General features: G+C 63.2%; 1 protein-coding gene across 1 annotated transcript in view; it reads left to right on the top strand.

The window, feature by feature from the left end:
• Window positions 1–23,592, top strand: part of Jph3 (junctophilin 3) — a 44,260-nt gene that overhangs the window by 7,864 nt on the left and 12,804 nt on the right. Inside the window, exon 2 of the mRNA XM_042702270.1 lies at window positions 9,604–10,381. Coding sequence (XP_042558204.1) covers window positions 9,604–10,381 — 778 coding nt within the window. The remainder of the gene's footprint in view (window positions 1–9,603; window positions 10,382–23,592) is intronic.

Here is a 23,592-nt window from a genome sequence, read left to right as displayed (position 1 = left end):
CTCAAATCACAGTGCCCCCCTCCCAGCACTGCACCAGCGGCTCGTGGGCTGGACGCCCTGCAGGGCCGTGCACACCAAACCATCCCTCGGGTGGCCGGATAGGCCGTGTTCTGTGCCTCCACCCCTTCCCGCGGGCCCCATGGGTCGGCTCTGCCCCGGGCTCTGCGAGTGGCGTTGCTGTGGACTGTGTGGACGTAGTTTCCCGTGGGTGCTTGTGGTGCCCTTGGGGACAGGCCAGGGGAGTGCGGTGGTGGCTCTTCCGCCTTGGGAGGAGCTGCCGGCCGGTTTCCAGGGGCCGGGCCGTTTCCAGCCCAGCCAGCAGGGCTAGGACGCTGACGACCCCCCATCTTTGCCGGCACCTGTTACTACCTGTCTTTCTGATGACAGCCAGCTGGTGGGCGTGCAGTGGTGGGGTTGCATGGCTTGGGTCTGCATTTCCCAGGGGCTAATGAGTGTCTTTCCCTGTGCTCTCTGGCGGTGCCCCTGTCTGCTTCGGAGCCCTGCGTCTGTGCCGATCCTGGCCCTGGGAACTGGCGGGTTAATGCGCTTTTTGTTGCATGCTAAGGCTTTCTGTAGAGCAGGGGTCCCGCATGGGAATGCTGGCCAGCGGCGGTCCATCTGAGACCAGCCCCCCCCCGCCCGAACACCGGGAATGATGCCAGGCACACAGTAGGTGCCCAGTAAATGCTTCAGGGACAGCGCTGGTGTTGCTGTGCTCAGCCCAGAGGGTATCTGAGGTCAGAGTGCTGCTGTTCAGCTCCGCTTGCTAGTTCTCTGGGATGCTGTGCCCGGGGTTCAAGGCGTGTGTGTGTGTGTGTGTGTGTGTGTGTGTGTGTGCATTGTGAGCTGCAGCCTGTACTGGGTGAGGAGCTGAGAGCTAGCCGCAGCACCGGCCCTGGGGGTGTGGAGGAGGGGAGGGCAGAGGGGGAGGAGCAGGGGTGGGTGGCAGACCGGAGATGTGGTGATGTCTAGGGCCTGGAGCAAGCTGTCTGGGGCAGCGGTGTGGGCCGACACCCAGGAAAGAGTGTAAGAGGAGCATTTATGCGCCCCGGGCACAGGCCGAGAGTTCGCGGGGCGCATTGGGGGCCTCCTGCTTCACCTGCAGTCTGCGCAACCTACCTGGCTAAGAGCACCCTGGGCACCAGCAGCTCCCGCCCGGCCTGCAGCCATGCCCAGGCCCTGGAGGGTTCCCCCGTGTCCTGAGGGAGGGGCCCCGGTGAGGGGCAGCGTCCTGTCCTGCGGGTGGAGAAGGTAGTGCCAGCCTGAGCCTAGGAAGCAGGGAAGAGGAGGCGAGGAGGGAGGGGAGAGGAGGAGGGGAGGGAGGGGGAGGGGGAGGGGCCGGGAGGGGGGGGAGGGGGAGGGGGAGGGGCTGGGAGGGGAGGGAGGGGGGGGAGGAGGGGCCGGAGGGGAAGGCAGAGGAAGGAGGTGCAGGGACCTGGGACGGAGTCTTCCCTGCTGTCGGGACCCTTCTTATTCCCCACTCCCTGCTCATGCTTTCAAGCCTCGAGCATTTCCACTGGAGCAGTTTTGCATCTTTCCTTTCAATCCATGCAGCCTCTGTGAAGAAGTGAGTCCCGTTGGGAGGCAGAAACTGAGGCCCAGAGGCACAGCAGAACTTGGGGTGGAGGGGTCCAAGGTCAGCTCAGAAGCGGGACCTGAGTCAGTGCTGCTAGGTGGCCAGGCTCTCCCCCTCTCAGATGCCCAGTTCCAGGAAGGGCTCTTTGGAAAGCTCTGGAAGTGGGGAATGACCCATCCATCTTGGCAGCCAGAGTGGGTGGGGCTTGAACTCTGGGTCCTGCTGGGCGGAGGCCCAGGGAGGAGCTCAGGTCAGGCTCTCGGGGGCTGGGCAGGTTCTGGGCCTCTGAGAGGCAGAGGCCAGCTGGCCTGGCCTGCCTTCTGGAAGCCTGTCCTGTCCACCCTTAGGACGGGTGCTGCCCGGTCCTGCCCCCTCCCCGACACCAGGACCCCCATTGTAACCCCTGGGGCCCTGCCCAGGCCCTTTGGCCACAGCGCCTGTCCTGAAGAGCATGTTAGCAAGGATGGGAAGGACGTGGGCTCCGGGGCCTGCACTGCCCCGCCTCCCGAGGGACCGCGGAGGCCCCGCAGGCATTGGTGGGGCCGTGGGGCTGCCCTGCCCTGCCCTGCATGGGGAGCGACGCAGTTCTGGTGGTTGCCTCCTCCGTGGCGGCTGGACATGATTCATCACCTCAGGAGAACAGCGGGCGTGGAGCTCCGGGCTTGGAGACCCCTCGCAGGGAGTGGACGGGATGGCCTCGGGTGTGCATGCGGGCAGACTCCACTTCCCAGAGGTGTTTTCCGGGTCTTAGGCACTTCCTGTGTGTCCCTGAGCCCTCCAGGACTCATGGATGATGGCTAGGAAGAAGTTTCTGGAAATTTCAGCTGTCTCCTGTATTCGCAGGGGCGGCGATGGCCAGCTGGGAGTGGATGCCTCGGGGAACTGGGGACGCTGGCCTGCGGCCGGCCTTCCCCTGAGGGGACAGCCAGGCCTGCTCTTCCCAGAGCCCCCTCTGGGTAGAACTTCCTGCCACCGACGGGCACTCAGTGCTGTGCAAGCTTGGGACCAGAGACGCTAGCTGTGCAGTCCCAGCTCCACCTGGAGCTCTGGGCAGGTGACTGAACTGTAGCAAAAACTCAAGTGTTTGCATCCAGCAAATGAGCGCAGACGCAAGGGCTTCCCCTGGGGCTGTTGCCTGGTTGGTGGGTAATGAGCCTTTGTCTCCTCAGAGAGTTGGAAGGAACCCCGTAGAGCCGCCGCACCTCCCCCTCCCTGGGAACATCTGATGGGCCCCACATCTCAGATCTGCCCGGGGGTACCCTGCATCTGCCACGTGACCGGGGCGTGGCTTCTGGGAAGGCAGAAGCCGTGGAGCGTGGCTTACCGGGCCGTGACGCTAGCTCGGGTTATACACATTCTACTCCAGCTCCTGCATTTGTCTGAACCCACAGACCAGGACAAAGCCCTCTGCGAACTGTGATAACGTGCCATCCCTGATGCGGTAGTGGTCACTACAGGCAGCCACAGCCACCCACAGGAGCTGGGAGAGGGCGGAAGGCGTGCACAGAGCTTCGTACCGCTGGCGGGGGGCTGGGACCACCCTCCAGCTCCTGTGCGCTGGACCTTGTGTCGCCCGCCACCTTCCCCACGTGCGTGGCGCACGCCCGCTGCCTCCCCGCTCAGGCGGTTTGTCCATCCCCGTCCTGCTGGTAGGTAGAGATCTTCCGTCTCTTCCTGGAGGTCCCCGTGTTGTTAAGTCACAATGTAAAAAGTCAGATGCACTCCCGGCGCGCTCCGCGGCTGTGACTGCAAGAGCCGCTGCTGCTGAGCTGAGCAAGGCGCGCTGAGCCCTCCACGTGCGGCTCCAATCCATAATGGCCTCAGTTTCTCAACTGTGTGGATGTCTTCAAATCACTGGTTCACTTCCCCCCTCCTCCAAGCGCGCCATCAACATGCTCTCCCAGATCGTCTCCAAAACACACAGATTCAAGTGTACCGATGGCCTGCCCTCCCATCCCCCATTCTTCTCGGACCTCCCCTTTGCCCTTCCCGTGTTGGGTGATCTCTCCACGTTTGGCTCTTCCTTGATGTTCTCCCTTATTTTGGTGGAATATGTGTTGTAGCAGCAACCCAAGAAGGACACGTGGGAGAAGTCTCTGTGGCCCAATTACTGGATTGTTAAGTTGCTATAGAACGTCGCCTGGAAGTCATTTTCATTAAGGGTGTGTGTGTGTGTGTGTGTGTGTGTGTGTGTGTGTGCACGCGTGCACATGTGCACGCGTGCACACGCATGGGCACAAGTCCTGGGGCTTGACCTCATGGCCTGGGCACTGTCCCTGAGCTTTTGTGCTCAAGGCTAGCACTTTACCACTCTTCTACTTGAACCACAGCACCACTTCTGGCTCTTTTTGGTACTTAACTGGAGGTAACAGTCTCACAGACTTTCCTGCTCGGGCTGGTTGTGAACCTCATTTCTCAAATCTCAGCCTCCTGAGTAGCTAGAATTACAGGCAGGAGCTACTGGTGCCCAGCCTGGATTTGGGACTTTGTTTCTTGCAGTGTGTACATACAGCTAACTCCTCACATGCCAGAGAGTGCTGCAACCCAGCCTGGAGAGCGACTTTTGTTTTAAACATGGTGGTGACAGTTTGGAGACACGGTCACTCCTCCTCTCTCGTTGGTCATGGGGCTTGAACTCAGGGCCTGGGCACTGTTCCTGAGCTCTTTTGCTCAAGGCTAGTGCTCTACCACTTTGGGCCACAGCACCATTTCCAGTTTTCTGGTAGTTGATTGGAGATAAGAGTCTCGTGGACTTTCTTCCTTGGGTTGTCTCTGAAACTGTGGTCCTCAGATCTCAGCCTTCTGAGAAGCTAGGATTACAGGCATGAGCCACCAGCACCCGGCACATGGTCACTCAAGTCTTTTCTGAGGACAGCTTACCAAAACAAGAAAGCAATCTGTGTGACCAAGAAATCTGGCTCTAGGAATTTGCCCTCAGGGTACAGTTGAACATTATGTGTAAATACTAGCCGTCAGTGAGGAGTGAGATGGGGCGGCAGGTTTGAAGTCTGTGCTGTATGTGCTGAGCATGCATGCAGGCCTGGTTCAGTTCCAGCACCACACCCCTGCACATGCACACAGGCACGCACACCCGCACACACCTGCACACATACACATTTGGGCATGCATGCACACACATGCACATAAGTGCACACGCATGTACACACAGCACAGGCAGTGTCTTTCCTCTTCAGGCTTGTCATTGGTCAGCGTCCTGCCCATGTGGTCCCAGCCATGATCGTGCTCTGCCACTCTGTCTCTGGATGTCATTTGTCCTGGGAGTTGTTGGGGAGATCAGCTCTTGGCTGAAGCCCTTGGACCTGCTCTGCATGCTCAGTGCCATTTCCTTCTGGTCAGTGGCCCCTGTAGCTAGAGGGTCCTCCAGCAAGCAGGTGCTGGTCCTCTGGCCCCAGATCAGGTGGGAAGGCCAACCACAGGCCCCCAGGGTCAGCCCCCACCATGCCCCTCCCTCGGGGATCCTGGCCTCCTGGACCCAGCCCCATCCTCAAGTCCAAAGTTGCTTCCAGTGTTTGGACAGTGGCCGGCAGCGGCTTCTTGGCCTAGCAGGCTAGCCACCCCTAATCCAGCTTTGGGGTACAACGTGACCAAAGTGGACAGCCAGTGTTGACCCCGTGGCTGGGCGGGACAGATCCCCGGTGCTTCCTGTGGGACCGGGCTGCTGCCAGGCCCCTCACCCCACCCGTTCCTCCTGCGCAGTAGGTCCTGCCCCCGCCTCCCCGTGCAGGCTCCGCGTCTGGAACCGTCCATCTCAGACACAGCGTCGCCTGTATGTGCCGGGCCTCGTGCCCGGCTAGGCCGGCGCTCCCTGCTGAGCCGTACCACTGCAGCCACTTGCTGAGCCGCGGCTGAGGTCTCTCGGAAGGATGACTCGGTCATTGTCCTGTGCACTCTGTGAACTTCCCTCCCATCTGTCCCCCGGCCCCTAGGTCCCCCCGCCCCCTGCCCCAGCCACATGGAACAGGGGGCAGGGCCATCTGCCGTCCCCAGGGGGCGTGCATCTGTTCAGTAGGGAAGACGTGTCTGAGATGCCTGCAGCCTGGTGCCTGCCTGAGTGGGTGTGTGGTAGGGTGGCGTGGGCCCTGAGCTGTTGGGCTGTGGTTGGGGAAGGTCCCGATGTTGTGAGGGGTGCGGCTGCTTGGCCTGGCAGGACCAGATGGGGTAGTTTGAGTAAGGAGATGGGACTTGTCATGTGTTCCAGGATGGCCTGGACTCTGGCCTCGGCCCCTGCAGTGCTCAGACCGCGGTGCGTGCTGCCACAGCAGGCTCTGCAGCCGCGTCTTACGTGTGCCTCTGCCATCTTACCACTGTTTCCAGATAGTTCCATTGCCCTAGATGGGCACTTGGTCCCCAAGAAGCAGTCTTGTGTGTGGCCCCGCCCCGTGGCGCCTGGCTCCTTCCTGGTGCGTGGACCTGGCCCTCCGGGCCGTCAAGGGGGTCGCTGGGATTCGTCCGGCCTCCTGTCCCCAGCGTGCTGGCAAGGCTGCCGGGCGCACGCCGTGACGCCTCCTCCCCTGGCCTGGCTGGCGTCACACGCTGGCGCGGCCATGTTTAGTGGGCGCCTTTGTCTGTTGGTGGACGAGGCTTATTTCCGCCCTGGCTCTTGGGGACATGTGCTGAGTGGGGGTGGGGTGCCGCCGGAGCCCCCGCCCCTCCTGCTGCTGCTCTGGCGCTCGGCTTTGGTGCCTCGCTCTTCGCTGCTCGCTTGCCTCTTCCACGGGTCCCGGCTCGGTGGGTTATAGACTCTTCTTGGATGCGCTCTTCAGGATGCCCCTGAAACAGCTAAGCCCCCTCATCTAGTTGCCCCCCGGCACCTCCTCATGCTCAGGTTGGGGGAGCTCTCCCTGTGTCCCCAGCACCTCCTCATGCTCAGGTTGGGGAGCTCTCCCTGTGTCCCTGGCACTTGCTCATGCTCAGGTTGGGGGGAGCCCTCCCTGTGTCCCCCGGCACCTCCTCATGCTCAGGTTGGGGAGCCCTCCCTGTGTGCCCGGCACCTCCTCATGCTCAGGTTGGGGGGAGCTCTCCCTGTGTCCCAGCTCCTCCTCATGCTCAGGTTGGGGAGCTCTCCCTGTGTCCCTGGCACCTCCTCATGCTCAGGTTGGGGGAGCTCTCCCTGTGTCCCAGCACCTCCTCATGCTCAGGTTGGGGAGCTCTCCCTGTGTCCCTGGCACTTGCTCATGCTCAGGTTGGGGGAGCTCTCCCTGTGTCCCAGCACCTCCTCATGCTCAGGTTGGGGAGCTCTCCCTGTGTCCCTGGCACTTGCTCATGCTCAGGTTGGGGAGCTCTCCCTGTGTCCCCCAGCACCTCCTCATGCTCAGGTTGGGGAGCCCTCCCTGTGTCCCAGCTCCTCCTCATGCTCAGGTTGGGGAGCTCTCCCTGTGTCCCTGGCACTTGTTCATGCTCAGGTTGGGGAGCCCTCCCTGTGTCCCAGCTCCTCCTCATGCTCAGGTTGGGGAGCCCTCCCTGTGTCCCCCAGCACCTCCTCATGCTCAGGTTGGGGAGCTCTCCCTGTGTCCCTGGCACTTGCTCATGCTCAGGTTGGGGAGCTCTCCCTGTGTCCCAGCACCTCCTCATGCTCAGGTTGGGGAGCCCTCCCTGTGTCCCTGGCACTTGCTCATGCTCAGGTTGGGGAGCTTTCCCTGTGTCCCCGGCACTTGCTCATGCTCAGGTTGGGGGAGCTCTCCCTGTGTCCCAGCACCTCCTCATGCTCAGGTTGGGGAGCTCTCCCTGTGTCCCAGCTCCTCCTCATGCTCAGGTTGGGGAGCTCTCCCTGTGTCCCAGCACCTCCTCATGCTCAGGTTGGGGAGCCCTCCCTGTGTCCCCAGCTCCTCCTCATGCTCAGGTTGGGAGCTCTCCCTGTGTCCCAGCACCTCCTCATGCTCAGGTTGGGGAGCCCTCCCTGTGTCCCCAGCTCCTCCTCATGCTCAGGTTGGGGGAGCTCTCCCTGTGTCCCCGGCACTTGCTCATGCTCAGGTTGGGGAGCTCTCCCTGTGTCCCAGCACCTCCTCATGCTCAGGTTGGGGAGCCCTCCCTGTGTCCCCAGCTCCTCCTCATGCTCAGGTTGGGGAGCTCTCCCTGTGTCCCAGCTCCTCCTCATGCTCAGGTTGGGGAGCCCTCCCTGTGTCCCCAGCTCCTCCTCATGCTCAGGTTGGGGAGCTCTCCCTGTGTCCCAGCTCCTCCTCATGCTCAGGTTGGGGAGCCCTCCCTGTGTCCCCCAGCACCTCCTCATGCTCAGGTTGGGGAGCCCTCCCTGTGTCCCCAGCTCCTCCTCATGCTCAGGTTGGGGGAGCTCTCCCTGTGTCCCAGCACCTCCTCATGCTCAGGTTGGGGAGCCCTCCCTGTGTCCCCCAGCACCTCCTCATGCTCAGGTTGGGGAGCCCTCCCTGTGTCCCCAGCTCCTCCTCATGCTCAGGTTGGGGGAGCTCTCCCTGTGTCCCCGGCACCTCCTCATGCTCAGGTTGGGGAGCTCTCCCTGTGTCCTGGCACCTCCTCATGCTCAGGTTGGGGGAGCTCTCCCTGTGTCCCTGGCACTTGCTCATGCTCAGGTTGGGGAGCTCTCCCTGTGTGCCCGGCACCTCCTCATGCTCAGGTTGGGGGGAGCTCTCCCTGTGTCCCAGCTCCTCCTCATGCTCAGGTTGGGGAGCCCTCCCTGTGTCCCCCAGCACCTCCTCATGCTCAGGTTGGGGGGAGCTCTCCCTGTGTCCCTGGCACTTGCTCATGCTCAGGTTGGGGGAGCCCTCCCTGTGTCCCAGCTCCTCCTCATGCTCAGGTTGGGGAGCTCTCCCTGTGTCCCCGGCACTTGCTCATGCTCAGGTTGGGGGAGCTCTCCCTGTGTCCCAGCACCTCCTCATGCTCAGGTTGGGGAGCTCTCCCTGTGTCCCAGCTCCTCCTCATGCTCAGGTTGGGGAGCTCTCCCTGTGTCCCAGCACCTCCTCATGCTCAGGTTGGGGAGCCCTCCCTGTGTCCCCAGCTCCTCCTCATGCTCAGGTTGGGGAGCTCTCCCTGTGTCCCAGCACCTCCTCATGCTCAGGTTGGGGAGCCCTCCCTGTGTCCGCAGCTCCTCCTCATGCTCAGGTTGGGGGAGCTCTCCCTGTGTCCCCGGCACTTGCTCATGCTCAGGTTGGGGAGCTCTCCCTGTGTCCTGGCACCTCCTCATGCTCAGGTTGGGGGAGCTCTCCCTGTGTCCCTGGCACTTGCTCATGCTCAGGTTGGGGAGCTCTCCCTGTGTGCCCGGCACCTCCTCATGCTCAGGTTGGGGAGCCCTCCCTGTGTCCCCAGCACCTCCTCATGCTCAGGTTGGGGAGCTCTCCCTGTGTCCCAGCACCTCCTCATGCTCAGGTTGGGGAGCCCTCCCTGTGTCCCCAGCACCTCCTCATGCTCAGGTTGGGGAGCTCTCCCTGTGTGCCTGGCACTTGCTCATGCTCAGGTTGGGGAGCTCTCCCTGTGTCCCAGCACCTCCTCATGCTCAGGTTGGGGGAGCTCTCCCTGTGTCCCTGGCACTTGCTCATGCTCAGGTTGGGGAGCCCTCCCTGTGTCCCAGCTCCTCCTCATGCTCAGGTTGGGGAGCCCTCCCTGTGTCCCCAGCACCTCCTCATGCTCAGGTTGGGGGGAGCTCTCCCTGTGTCCTGGCACCTCCGTCATGCTCAGGTTGGGGAGCCCTCCCTGTGTCCCCCAGCACCTCCTCATGCTCAGGTTTGGGGGGAGCTCTCCCTGGACTCGGATGCCCTGCATCCGGCTTCCTCCCCCCACCCTCTCCTGATCTCCTAAGTTGGAAAGAAGCAGCAGGAAGGAGGCAGGTCACCGCACCCTGTCTTTGGAAATGGCCACCAGTGACGATGACTGACGCACTGTGCCCACAGCCGCGTCACCTAAAAGGGAGCCCAGGCCGGAGGGCTGTCCACCCTGCACCCTGTGTTCCTGCCCTGGGAGCCCCCTCCCCCCCCGCCTCGCGCCCCTGCACCCCCCCCAGCCACCCTGGGAGCTCACTTCTCTCCCCTTTGCCTCCCCAGGGACATACCAGGGCCAGTGGGCCGGTGGCATGCGGCAGGGCTATGGGGTGCGTCAGAGCGTCCCCTATGGCATGGCGGCGGTCATCCGCTCGCCCCTGAGGACGTCCATCAACTCCCTGCGCAGTGAGCACACCAACGGCGCGGCGCTGCACCCCGACGCCTCCCCCGCCGTGGCCGGCAGCCCCGCCGTGTCGCGGGGCGGCTTCGTGCTGGTGGCGCACAGCGACTCGGAGATCCTGAAGAGCAAGAAGAAGGGGCTGTTCCGGCGCTCACTGCTGAGCGGGCTGAAGCTGCGCAAGTCGGAGTCCAAGAGCAGCCTGGCCAGCCAGCGCAGCAAGCAGAGCTCCTTCCGCAGCGAGGCCGGCATGAGCACCGTCAGCTCCACCGCCAGCGACATCCACTCCACCATCAGCCTGGGCGAGGCGGAGGCGGAGCTGGCCGTCATCGAGGATGACATCGATGCCACCACCACCGAGACCTACGTGGGCGAGTGGAAGAACGACAAGCGGGCGGGCTTCGGCGTGAGCCAGCGCTCCGACGGGCTCAAGTACGAGGGCGAGTGGGCCAGCAACCGGCGGCACGGCTACGGCTGCATGACCTTCCCCGACGGCACCAAGGAGGAGGGCAAGTACAAGCAGAACGTGCTGGTGAGCGGCAAGCGCAAGAACCTCATCCCGCTGCGGGCCAGCAAGATCCGGGAGAAGGTGGACCGGGCCGTGGAGGCCGCCGGCCGGGCTGCCACCATTGCCAGGCAGAAGGCCGAGATCGCCGCTTCCAGGTAGGGCGGCGTGGTGCGCTGCGCGGGGGAAGGGGGTCAGAGACCACACTCTGGTCAGTGGGAGTATTACCCAAACTGAGCCCCATGGAAACTTGGGGCTCCTCGGAGGTCTCCCAAGGTGGCCGTGGAAGATGCAGGACGTGGAAATGGCCGATCTGAGGTCTGGGGACTGCTGTTTCCTCCTCAAACATGACAGCACCTCTTTTCTTCTGTTCCGCGACAGCCGACGTGCTTCACGGAGGCTGTGGAGGGCTGGCGCAGGGGCCGCCCCGGGCTGGTGGGTGGTGTGGAGCAGCCTCGGCAGCAGGGCTGTGGGACGTCGAGCCCGAGGCTTAGCGGGCCTCTCCGTCCTAAGGAACGTGTCCAGAGGAGGCTGTGGGTGTCTGTGGGCTTCCCTTGTCTTGGGAGCCTCAGGGCTGAGAGGTGCCTAGTCTGGCTCCTGAGAAGCTGCAGAGGCTCCGGGAGACTGGGAACTGGGGAGCCGAGCCACCCAGCCACCTTCCCCCGGGGGGGAAGGAAGCAGCGCCGGAGGCCGCCAGGGCGCCGCAAGTGAGTAGACCTGGGCTCTGCCACAATCTAGCTACTGGGGGGCTTGTCCAGACCTCAGGGGCGCTCGGAGCCTCTGCTGTCCCCGGCAGGGAGCCGTGGGGCCTGGGACAGTGTTCCTGTGTCTGTGTGGAAGGTGTTGGGTTTGCGGGCAGCGGGGCTGAGCCCCCAGGAAAGCCCAGCTCAGTGGTGCTCAGCCCTCCAGCCTGGTCGCCAGCCGAGGGTGAGGCCCTGTGGTTGGTGACATGACAATGCAGGCGGTGGCTATGGTTCAGCAATGGACACCTGTCCCTTGTAATAGCTGACGTTTAGAGAGAAATGAGACAGCTCAGGCCGGGAATGTGGCTCAGTGATAGAGTGCTTGCCTAGCATGCATGAAGGTTTGGGTTCGATTCCTCAGCACCACAGAAACAGAAAAATCTAGAAGCGGTGCCGTGGCTCAAGGGGTAGCGCACTGGCCTTGAGCACAGAAAGGCTCAGGGACAGTGCCCAGGCCCTGAGTTCAAACCCCAGGACTGGCCACAAAAACAATGAGACAGCTGTAAGGAGGAGTAGAATTCCTGCCTCTGAGGGAGGTCTGGAGGTTTCTCAGTCAGGCTGGTGTGGGGCTGGCGTGCTCAGTGCCGTGAGCCGCTCCCTGGGGCAGGCTGGTCTCTCTGAACCCTGGTTTCCTCATCGGTGATAATGAGCGGGAGATGGCACCTGCCAAGCTCACGTGGAGGATCTGGCCCTGTCCTGTGGCCCTGAGGTTGGAGCAGCACAGGGCTGGACCGGGGTTGGCACTGGTGACCTGGGACAGAGCCTGGGGCCGGGCCAGAAGCACAGAAGGACAGGAGCGGGGAAGTCTGGCTAGGTGGCCTCCCCGCAGGATCAGCCCTTCGGGCCCTGACTGGGGGCCACCCCAGGGTGGAGCCGGCCCCTCTGGGCGCACGTCTGTGTCCACAGATGGGTGTGTGCACAGGCGGAGAGAGCGTGGAGGGGCAGGAGCTCCACAGACCCCCAGGCGCCTCCCACCTTGCTGACCGCCTGCGCCCATCAGGTCTGGCTTCCTTGACTGGAGCTTGGCGTGGACGGGTCACAGTGGGCCCCGTGTCCGCGGTCACAGGGGAGCTGAGGGAGCCTCTGTGGGGAGGAGCCGCTGGCAGGACTCCTCCTCCCTCACGCAGAGGTGGGCTTGCGGTGCGTGTCCGGGCTGGCCAGCCTCTGCCCCTCGTGAGTGGCTTCAGCGCTGGTGGGGTGGCCGCGGTGCTCCCGGGGCGAGGGAGGAGGAGCTGCCCGCGGTCATGGTGAGGAGCCGCTGGCAGTGAACCGCAGGGCCTCCGGCTTCAGGTCGGAGCCGCCCAGCAGCTGTGTTGTGTGGCGGCTGCCGAGTGCCTGGCCGGGCAGCTGCGGTGGCCCCACGGCTGGGAGGTGGCGCAGACACGGGGCCTGGTCCTGCCAGCTCCCGCCCGCCCGGCAGGGCCGAGTGAAGCGGCAGACGGCGGCTGTGTCGGGAGTGGGCCGGGCCCGTCTCAGCAGCTTCTGTAGCAGTGGTCGCGGCATGGACAGGACCTGGATTCCCAGGGCCGGGCCGCCCTTCTCTCCCACCGAGGGGGAGACTGGCCTGCGCTCACAGTGGGGCAGGCGGTGGTCTCGGGGCAGGGCCAGCCCAGGTCTCCACTCCCTGTGCCGGGTCACCGGGGTGCCGGGGTGCTCGCTGTCTGCCCCACACATTGGTGTGCTGCCGGCTTTCCTAGAAGCCTTGAGGCTCCCTGGGCCGGGCCTGGGCTGGTCCCAGCGGCGGGTCAGGGCGTGAGCGGCGGTGGTTGCTGCCTGGGCCTCTCCTGCTTCCTCCCCCTCCCCACCCCTCTCCCCCTCTCCACCCCTCTCCCCCTCTCCACCCCTCTCCCCCTCTCCACCCCTCTCTCTCTCCCTTCCCCTCTCTCCTTGCTCTCTCCCTGCTTCTGTCTCTTTGCCCCCTGCAGTTTCTGGCATTTCCCCCAGGGCTGGCCGTGGCAAGTTCAGAAGGTTCCACTGGCCCCCAGCTGGCACCGCGTGTGGCGCTCTGAGCGCGCCGGCCTGGCAGGACACGCTGCGAGGGGGGGAGGGGTGCAGCTGTGTTCCCTCCTGCGATCGAGTCTGGGCTGCCAGGGTGGCCCAGTGCCCACCGCAGCCTCTGCTCCCTGTCTGAGCCCTATCCCTTAGTGATTTTCCCAGCAGGGCGGCCTGGCGGAGCAATTACTTGAAGTGGCTGAGCGGTTACCGGCGGGGTGCCACGCTGGCTGTGGCCTCAGCCACGGCTCATCTGTGCCCAGCTGGGGTGCCCATTGCAGGCCCAGACACCCCGCCCTGCTGTCTGCCTCCTGCCGCCTTCTAGACCAGCCCCTGGAGCGGCGGGGTGGGGGCATGGGATCGGTTTTCTGCCATCTCTGATTGATTGGTAGTGGCTGCCCAGAGCATTGAGTCGAGAAGGATTCTGAGGCCAAATCCTGCTGGGGCTGTGGACCTTGATTGATTAGTAATGTCTGTCATGGGTATCTAAAGCCGTGTTCCAAGAGCGGCTGTGCATTGTGCACGCCTGGGCTGTGTCAGCAGTCCCTTGTGCACAGCCTCCCGTGCCCACCCTCTGTGCTGATCTGAAGCTCTGCAGAGTGGGCTCTCACCTCCTCTGGCTCCAGGTGCCCAGAGATTTTTTTCAAGTTTAAAAAATTAGGGGTCAGGTATGTTGATGCATACTGATAATCCCAGCTACTTGGGAGGCAGAGATTGGAGGATCACAGCTAGAGGCTAGCTCTGGTAAACAAAAGCAAAAGGGTTAGGGCATGACTCAAGTTGTAGAGCACCTGCTGGGCCTGGGAGAGCTTTGTGTTCAGTCCTCACTGCCACAGAAAAACCTGGTAACTTCTGCATGAGAATATCATCTTAATCATTTTAAAGCTGATTGTGCAGGACTGACAGCATTAAACAATGCTTCCTGCTTGCCGTGCAGCCCGCCCCTGCGTAGGAAGGCCACGGTGCCCGCTGGGCTCCTAGTCAGGGCAGCCACAGCACCTCAGAGTCCGGAGCAGGCCTGGTTTGGGCCAGGGAGGACGGCTGGCAGGCTTCCCTGGGAGCGTAAGCAAGACTTCCGTAAGCCGAGCTCCTGGCAGGAGCCTCCCTCCCGGTCCTTTCCCGTCGGGTCAGCGCTGCCTGGCACTTCTGTTACATAATGTGCCAATCAAGACCGAACGTACAACCGTCTCTACAAATAATTGGATGCTTGGAAACCCTCGGCTTCCTGTGAGCCTGGGGTGGTGGACGCGCCTGAAATCCTTGCACGCAGGAGGCAGAGAGGCAGGAGGACCTGGAACTCTGGCCCAGCACCGCTACACGGTGAGACGACCTTAAAAAAAAAAGCCGGATGCTGAAGGCTCCTTCCCGCCTACCATCCAGCAACTCTGGAGGCTGAGATTCGAGGTTTGCAGTTTGAAGTACAGCCAAACAGGAGAGGGAAGCTTGTGAGACTCTTCTCTCTAATTAACCACCAAACACTGGAGGTAGAGCTCTGGCTTCAGGGGGAGAACACTAGACTTGAGCAAAAGTGAAATGCTCAGGGACAGCACCCAGACCCTAGGACTGACACCCACAGAAGAAACTTTAGAAAGTATCTTTAAAAAACCCTACCAAGACACTTGCTTTACTCATTTATTTTGCCAGTTCTGGGGCTTGAACTCAGGGCCTGGGCACTGTCCCTGGGCTGCTTTTGCTCAAGGCTAGCACTGTACCACTTGAGCCACAGCCCCGCTTCTGGCTTTTTCTGTGTGTGTGGTACTGAGGAATGGAACCCAGGGCTTCATGCGTGCTAGATGAGCACTCGACCACTGAGCCACCTTCCCAGCCCCACTTGCATTATTTAACAGCTAGCTACTGATGATAACCAGCATCTGTCCACTTGGGCCATTGGTTATAGAACAATACTATCTCATAATGAGATAGCCATTAAAATTACCAATTAAATGCATATGTAAAGTGGGTCACAGTGGCTCACACTTATAATCCCAGCTACCAGAAGATGGAGGGAGATCACAAAGGTCAGAGTTCCAGGTCAGCAAAAAGTTAGTGAGACCCCATCTCAACCCACAAAGCTGGGCATGGTGGTGTGCCACTGCAAGCGATCACACCGACATCGGAGGCAGAGGTGGTAGGATCAAGTGCCACCCTGTTCAGCAAACACTCAAGGGGAAAAGACAGCTAGAGCTCAAAGAGCTCGGGTATGGCTCAAGTGGTGGTTTGCCTGCTTAACATGAGGAAGGCCCTGAGTTCGGCCGGCACCTCTCCCTCTTCTTGGCGGGTGCCGCCTCCAGCCCCGCCTTTCAGGACACTGACTTCCATCTGGGTAACCCAGATGTCCCCGGCCGCGTCTGGAAAACCCTCATGTGAGTGCCACCTCACAGGCCCCAGGGACAGGTGTGTGTGTGTGTGTGTGTGTCTTTCGGGGTGACCCCCTGTCCAATGTCTGGGGCCCATGCGGCACCCTGTAGGTGAGGGATCTGCTCTCTGCTGATGGAGTTGGCTCCAGACTCTGTTGGATGTAGTTTTCAGGTCCTCCATACCACGCTGAGCCCCAGGGCATTACAGACCAGCAGCACCTCCTCCGGCCTCCATTTTTGGATGGGGAGAGGAGGCCTCCTGGGCCCCACTGGGCCCCAAGCTGGCTGCTGTGCGCAGTGGGAATTGGTCTCTGGGATCTGTGGACGAGTTACAAACACCTCGTTAACCTGGGGGGGGAGGGGAGGGGGGTGCGGCTTCGGAGGACGCAGTTAGCAGTGAGAAACTGCTCTGGCTGCTCCCGCCAGGGCCAGCGGAGGCTCTGTGCACCGCCGCCCAGGGCCTGGAAGCAGCTAGCTTCCCGGGGTCCCCTTCACCCCTGCGGGAAGCGTCTGCAGGCGGGGAGGTCGGTGCCCAACTCCGGGGTGCGGTGGCAGAGCAGGCTGAAGGCCGGCCGGGAGACGCAGAGGCGTCTGGTGCCCCCGCCCCGCGCGCAGGAGTGGGTAGGAGGGCTCTTGGCTGTTTGGGGAGTCACTATGTGCTGGGGATGTGTGCTCACATCACAGCATGGAAGATTCTAGGCTGTGTGTCTGACTATCTCTGTCTGTCCACTTGTGTGTGGTTGGGCCAGTGAGTCCTTTCTGCACAGGAGCTACCGGTCAGCTTGAGGCTTCAGGGTGAGGGAGCACCGTGCGCCGAGGCCGCAGCATGGGGTGTCCGTGGCAGGGGCGGGGGGGGGGGGGGCAGCACGCAGGAGGCTCTGCTCTGCACACAGTGCTCGCAGCAGGTGTGTGTGTGCGGTGGGTGATGCCAGCCTGTCCGGAGCCCTCTGGTGCAGCGCGACTACCGACCCCAGCCCCGGGCTGCCGTGCCCCGAGGCTGCGTGGGCTGCGGCTCTCCTTCCATTTCTGACAGTGGAGGGGCGGAAGTGGGGGGCGGGAGGGAGCTGTGCACAGAACCCACTGCCATGGACTCCCGTACCCAGGCCCCAGGAGCAGGGGTGAGGTGTGCTGAAGTCCCAGCGTGGGGACAGCGGTCCTCAGGGAAGCCACTGGGGCCGCCGGCACGTCCAGAGCACCCTGGGATGTTGAGGCGCCCCTGCGACTAGACTTCGTTGTGACGAGACCGAAACGACTTGCTGTGCAGCGGCCGTGGGTCAGCTGATGGGCTCCCCGCGAAACCCGGCCACAGAGCACAGCCCCAGCCGTGGCCCCTGCTGCTGTCAGGCCCCCGGGGCCCAGCTGGCCTCGGCTCGTGGTGGAGCCAGCATCCCCCAGCCTGGCCTCGGCTCGTGGTGGAGCCAGCATCCCCCAGCCTGGCCTCGGCTCCTGGTGGCACCAGCATCCCCCAGCCTGGCCTCGGCTCGTGGTGGAGCCAGCATCCCAGCGGAGCTGGCGGCAGTGGTTCTGGAGCGCAGTCCTCACCAGTCTGTCCCCGCCCAGCCTCCTGCTGCTCCCTCTCCTCCTGAGCACTTCATCTGCTTGCTGCTCAGCAGACTTGCCCTCCGAAGCACCCACTGCACGCAGGCCACTGCGGACGGGCCCCGTGCACCCGGCCCTCTCAGGACCCTGGAGGGGGCGTGATGGTAGAAATCTGTGAGCTCCCCCCGCATGCGTGGGGGGTCCCCGGGCCAGTGGGTGCACCGCTGCTCTCCCGCAGGAGTGAGGACATGGTGTGGGCCAGGGCCACAGGGGCTCTGGCAGGTGAAGGGGGTCGGGTCTGGGCGGTCGGGAGGCAGTGTGGCCCACCACCACGTGAGGCTGGCGGAGCATGGTTAAGGACCAGGAGCCTTCGTCCCACGTGCCCGGTGTCGGGCTCACCAGTGCTGTGGGTGGAGGTCGCTGGGGCCCGGGCCGCACTGGGGCCTGAGTCTCCCCGCTGTTTTGTGAGGACAGTGACGGGCACCCAAGGCCTTGGCACGTGGCGCGCCCACTGCAGCGGCCCCTCCCAGCCTCCCTGGAATCCCACATCACGTCCATGGAGGCCTCTGCCCCCAGCACCTGGTGGTCAGACTGGACGTGAAACCCCACACTGGCCACGTTGTAGCAGGTGGGTGGGGAAGTTCTGGGTCCTCTCAGCAGCTCCATCCGGCCGTCCTGGGGTGGAGGCTGGCATCCGCTGGCCTGTCCACCATGGCCGGACGCAGCCCTGGGACAGGGCCGGGGCAGCCGTGGCCTCAGAGGCTCCTCCCCCAGGCTGGCTGCCCCGTGGCACACCCACCCTGCGTGCTGGCCCTCTCCACACCCTGCCCCCTTCCATCGGACGCCAGCCGCAGACCCTGGAAAGGCTGGCTCAGGACGTGAGCGTGGAGCGCAGGCGGACGGGAGGCTTTAACTCTTATGCCGGAGACCACCGCGGACCCCGCTTGTCCTGGAGCCAGGACCGCCTTTCCTACCCTGCCCAACCGGCGGCGCAGGCCCAGGAGGCGTGGACTTGGTGGGATGCGGCGCCCTGCCCCGTGGGTCTCTAGGCAGTGCGTGAAGAGGTTCGCTTGCTATTCCTGGCACGCGGGGGCCGGCTGGGGGTGATGGAAAGAGGGGGCGCTGGTCTAAACATAGATGCGCGGCCTGGGGGGGTGCGGGAAGGAGGGTGGCAGAACGTCTGGAAGCCGGCCTGCGCCGCCGCGCTGCCCTGCAGGTTGTCATGACAACCAGGACGCGGCCCTCACCCTCCTTCCTGGGTGCCGCGTGAACCGGCCCTCGCCCCGACGAGGCCTTGGGCTCTCTGGCCCAGGCAGGGCTGTCTGCGGGGTGTCAGCTTCCTCTCCTGTGACACTGTGACACACAGGCTGTGCAGCCGGGGTCAGATGGAAATCGGCTCAGAGCCCCGCAAGGCAGCCGGCTGGACCGTGTCTGCGCTTGCCAGCCACAAGCTCCGTCCTCTCCGCTGGCTTCCTTTGGCTCTGTCTGGTAGCCTGTCCTCCGAGTGCCACCCTACCTCTTGGTCGGGTGCTGCTCACCAACAACTGGGTATTGAATCTGAGAGAAGTCAGACCCCACCAAAACCCCTCCCCGGAGGGCACAAGGTTTAACCGGGCAGCAGCCACAGTGGGTTCCTGGTGCTCGCAGCTTTGGTGCCCAAGCAGGACAAGATCACCCTTATTCCCTGGCCCTGAAATGCCCCTTAAAACCACCGGGAGACAGCTCCACCCGTCAGCCCCTGGGAGGGGGACCCTGGAGCTAGAGGCCTCCAGGAGAGCGTTTCCCCTCCGGCAGTGTGCGAGGCTCCTTGTGCTTCTAGAAATCTATCCTGAAGACAGGCTTTTTGTGGGAAAACCCAGCTGCACAAGGTCCCCCTGGCCCTGACTTGGATGTCAGGAATAGCAGCCGACCCGCATCCACCCCTGCAAGCAGACTCTGAATTTTGGCACCTTCCCTGAACAAGAGCGAGAAAGCTCTGTGTTTGCCCATACAGAGCCAACAGAATGCGCAGTGTCGGACAAGAAGAGAGTGTGGGGTGGGCTCGTGGGGGGGCAGGCCCCCCCACAGCGGGGAGAGAGGCGCTATGGTGCCACGCTGGCGCTGCTTACCTGCCGGTCTCGGGACCAGACGGGTTCCACGTTTGAATTTCATTGGCTTTTGGAATAATTTCTCATGAATAAGGAGATTTTTTTGGACGTGGAGTTCATGCCTATGCATTGCAGTTTTAAGTTTTCTGTGTGTGTGTGTGTGTGTGTGTGTGTGTGTGTGTGTGTGTGCGTGCGCGCGCGTTCGCCGGTGCGGAGTTCACTCGGAGCCTCGTGCTCTTGCTTGGCTTTTCCCTCCCAGCTGGCGTTCTACCACTTGATCTACACCTCCAGTTCCGGCTTTTTACGGCTGATAAACGTCTCTCGGGTTTATCCACCTGTGCTGGCTTTGAAGCTCCATCTTCCCATCCCAGCCTCCTCACTAGTTAGGGGTTACACACGTGAGCCGCTGGCCCTGCTGCTCTCGGCTGGGACACACTGAGGGGAATTCTCCGTGGAATCTCCCAGCTGTGGTGTCCTGGGCTGTCAAAGTTCACAAGTTTGGGAGCCATTTTTATTTCAGATTTAGATGTTGTTAGGCTGGGTGTGCTGAACCTGTGGGACACGGGCTGGGAGCTCAACGCAAGGGTGTCGGCAGGGTCACAGGGACGGGACACGTCACACAGCAGATACGCAGGAGAGGCCTGTTTATGTCACAAATCAGGTGTGCATGCCTAGAAATAGAAATCGGTGAAGGAGAATCTACCAGAGTCAAGAGTGGTTACCTGGCAGAAGCAGAGTGGCTGGGGAAAAGATTGGAGGAAGGGTTTAACTTCCCTCTTATTTTAAAAAGAACGCTCTGTGTGTGTGTGTGTGTGTGTGTGTGTGTGCATGCACACGCACGCACCTCTGGGTGTCTCTGTGCGTGACTAGGGATTGAACCCACAGCCTTGTACCTGGTAGGCAATGGCTCTACCACTTGAGCCATGCTCCCAGACCTTTTACTTTTATTTTGTTTTTGAAGTAGTCCCATTTCCCTTTGCCTGCACTGGCCTAGAATCCATTATCCTCCTACTTCCGCCCAAGTAGCTAGGATTATAGGTGTGCGTGCCATGCCTGGTTACTTCATTTGTTTATTATTTATTTTTAATTTAATTTTATTTTGGTAGTCATGGGGCTTGAACTCAGGGCCTAGGAGCTATCCCTGAGCTCTTTTTTTGCTCAGGCCTAGTGCTCTACCAGCCCTCCCCTCCAGCCCTCCCCCCCAGCCCTCCCCCCAGCCCTCCCCTCCAGCCCTCCCCCCAGCCCTTCCCCCAGCCCTCCCCCCAGGCCTCCCCCAGCCCTCCCCTCCAGCCCTCTCCTCTAGCCCTCCCCCAGCCCTCCCCCAGCCCTCCCCTCAGCCCTCTTCTCTAGCCCTCCCCCCAGCCACCCCAGCCCTCCCCTCTAGCCCTCCCCCCAGCCCTCCCCTCTAGCCCCCCCAGCCCTCCCCTCCAGCCCTCCCCCCAGCCCTCCCCCCAGCCCTTCCCCCAGCCCTCCCCCCAGCCCTCCCCTCCAGCCCTCCCCCAGCCCTCCCCTCATCCCTCCTCTCTAGCCCTCCCCTCCAGCCCTCCCCTCTAGCCCGCCCCCAGTCCCCCCCAGCCCTCCCCTCCAGCCTTCCCCCAGCCCTCTCCTCAGCCCTCCTCTCTAGCCCTCCCCCCAGCCCTCCCCTCATCCCTCCTCTCTAGCCCTCCCCTCCAGCCCTCCCCTCCAGCCTTCCCCCAGCCCTCCCCTCATCCCTCCTCTCTAGCCCTCCCCCCAGCCCTCCCCTCATCCCTCCTCTCTAGCCCTCCCCTCCAGCCCTCCCCTCTAGCCCTCCCCCAGTCCCCCCCAGCCCTCCCCTCCAGCCCTCCCCCAGCCCTCCCCTCAGCCCTCCTCTCCAGCCCTCCCCCCAGGCCTCCCCTCCAGCCCTCCCCCCAGCCCTCCCCCCAGCCCTCCCCCTAGCCCTCCCCTCCAGCCCTCCCCCCAGCCCTCCCCCAGTCCTTCCCCTAGCCCTCCCCCCAGCCCTCCCCCCAGCCCTCCCCCTAGCCCTCCCCCTAGCCCTCCCCCTCAGCCCTCCCCCCAGCCCTCCCCTTTGCACAGCAGGGCCGCCCTGGCTCTTGGGCCCTGGCACTTGTAGGAGCCCCCCGCGTGGACATGTGCCCGGGCCCGTGTGCACGTCCCATCCAGTGTAGACATGGCTGACTCCGCCTCCATCCTGCACGCTGGCTTTTCACGTCTCTAGAAAGACACACCTGAACTAACAGGACAGGCTGAGGGCGTGGTAGAGCAGTAGAGCGCCTGCCTGGCGAGCCGGAGGCCCTAAGTTCAGACCCTGGTACTTCCGAAGCCAGGCACAGACTGGCACAGGAGAGCGTCCCTTAGTGAATCCCAGGTGGAGCGTGGGTCGTGGGCTGGGTGTGCGGGGACACGCTTGCCCGGTGGAGTGTGTCACTTCGGGTTGGAAGCAGCCCAGGCGTGGTCCCGCGTCCAGAGGGGCCCAGCGGGGGCCTGGGCTGCGAGCACGCAGGCTGGACGGGCAGGAGTGCTCGTTGTCCTGGTCTCTGCTGGGCATGGCACGGCCTGGCCCAGGGGTCCTCAGAGGCCCCGGCTGGTGGGGTGAAGGCTGAGAGGTGGAGGCAGGTCCTGGTCTGGCTCTGTGGAGGGCCTGGGGGTCCTGCGGCCTCTGGCTGTCTGCGTGTGTGCGGGGCCACCCCACGGACCCCAACCCTCCTGGGTTGCCTCCCTGGGGAAGGAGGGGTTGTTGGGCAACAGCAGCCTGGGGGAGAGGTCCCTCTGGGCTGGGCTGTTTCTAGGCTGCATGGTAGCGTGGGAGGCCGGGCCTCTCGGATGGGGGCGGGGGGGCAGACTGTCTTCCTGGCTCTGGCTGTGGGCTTGGTGTCAGCATCCCTGAGCCACTGCTCGGTGTGGAGGAGGCCCGGGCCAGGCCCTCCCCTCCCCACGCCGGCCTGCCCTGGCCCTGCGGCATCTTCCCTCTACACGTGCATCCAAGCTCAGAGCAAGGCCAGCCCCGCTCCGGCCCGGTGAGCGGGATTCAGCCCGTCACACGCCCACCTCCCCTTCCTAACGCGGGGGGCGGGGAGTCTTCCGAGGAGCACAGAGGAAACCCGTTTGGTGTCCCTGAGACGGGGTCTGTCTCCCTGTGTGGCCCAGGCCAAGCCAGCCTGGAGCTTGGCATCCTTGTGCCTCTGTGCTGAGGGCTGGGACTCCAGGTGTGGCCACCACAGCCCATGTGAAGACGAGCAGAGCGGCCCTGCCTCCTGGCGTGGCTGCTCGGCTCCCCTCCCTGGGAGAGGAGGCAGCCCGGGCCCTTCTGCTCACCGTCACCTCTTCTGTTAAACCCGCTTCCCCTCCATTAACCCTGACACCCCCTCCCTGAGCCCTTCTCTCCTGGGCCTTGGTTCTCCAGTGTGGGGGCCACGTGGGGGCTGTGGGCTTTCCCACAGTCTGGCCCCGGTCAGTCCCTGTGGCGAGCGCCTCCCGGCTGGGCTGCTGGCATCTGTGGAGCACCCCGCCTCTGCTGAGGAGGGGCCATGAGGGAATCCAGTGTACCCCAGCTTGGGACCACTGGAGAAGGAAGGTCGCCAAGCCAGATATGGGGTTTGGGTCAACTCTGAGAAACTGGTGGGGTCCCAAGCAAACTCTCTGGCTCGAGGACTTGCCCTCTGTAAAATAGGGGTGTTCCTGAGTCCTGAGGGAGGCCCCCCTGGCACCCAGAGAGAAGGTCAGCCAAGCCCTGCTCCCGGGTGCCCGGTGCCCGCCAGAGCCTTCCTGTCCCCCACACACGTTCCTGGCCTCCACACGGCTCAGCCTCCTTGTCCAGCCTCACACTGGAGATCCTCCCACCTCAGCCTCCTGGTGCTACAGCAGAATCCCTGGTCTCCATTTGCTGTCCTCACATCAATGAAGGCGCCCGTGGCGCTCTCCCCGAGGGCTCCCTGTCCTCAAGCTCCCTGCAGGAGGCTGCCTGGGCCTCTCCACCGTGGGACAGTGAATTCCTGCCCGCCGCCCCCTGCCCGCTGCCCGCCTGCCTGCCCGCCCGCCCGCCCGCCCGCCCATCCCAGCTTCTGATGGCCAAGCGCAAGGCGTTTTGGTTCCCGCCCTCCCTGCTGCTGCCCGGGAGCCTGGTGCCCGGCGCTGGCCACTCCCCAGGGGCTCTGGCTGCGGCCTCACGGGGTCCTCACCTCTGCTGGGGGCTGAGCTGGGGCCGTCAGGCAGGCCTGCGAGCAGGGGTGTCCTGTGTGCGGAAGGCTGTGGAGAGCGACCGGCGCGCCACCAGGCAGCGGAAGATCCTTTGGCCCCTGGCAAGTCCTGACAATCTCATGTAGAATGCAGCTTCGTGAGGCATTGGGGTGTTTCGGTTTGGGGTTTTGTGTGTGTGTTTCAGGTCCTGGGGCTTGAACTCAGGACCTGGGCTCTGTTCCTAAGCTTTTTATGCTCAAGACTGGCACTCTACCACTTGGTCCACAGCTCCACTTCTGGCTTTTTGCTGGCTCGTTGGAGATAAGGCTCACAGACCTTCCTGCCAGGGCTGGTTCTGAGCCGCAGTCCTCCGATCTCAGCCCTCTGAGGAGTTAGGACGCCAGGCGTGAGCCGCGGCGCCCGTAGGTAGGGTGTTTTCTTTGCTATTAACGCACTTGCCTTGATTTATATTTTTTAGGGTTGGCACGGCACAGGC

The sequence above is a fragment of the Dipodomys spectabilis genome, unplaced genomic scaffold (assembly GCF_019054845.1).
Source record: "Dipodomys spectabilis isolate Male_0828 unplaced genomic scaffold, ASM1905484v1 ptg000318l, whole genome shotgun sequence".
Lineage (NCBI taxonomy): Eukaryota > Metazoa > Chordata > Mammalia > Rodentia > Heteromyidae > Dipodomys > Dipodomys spectabilis.
The sequence above is the reverse complement of the archived record's forward strand: the minus strand, read 5'-3'. Positions and strand labels throughout refer to the sequence as shown.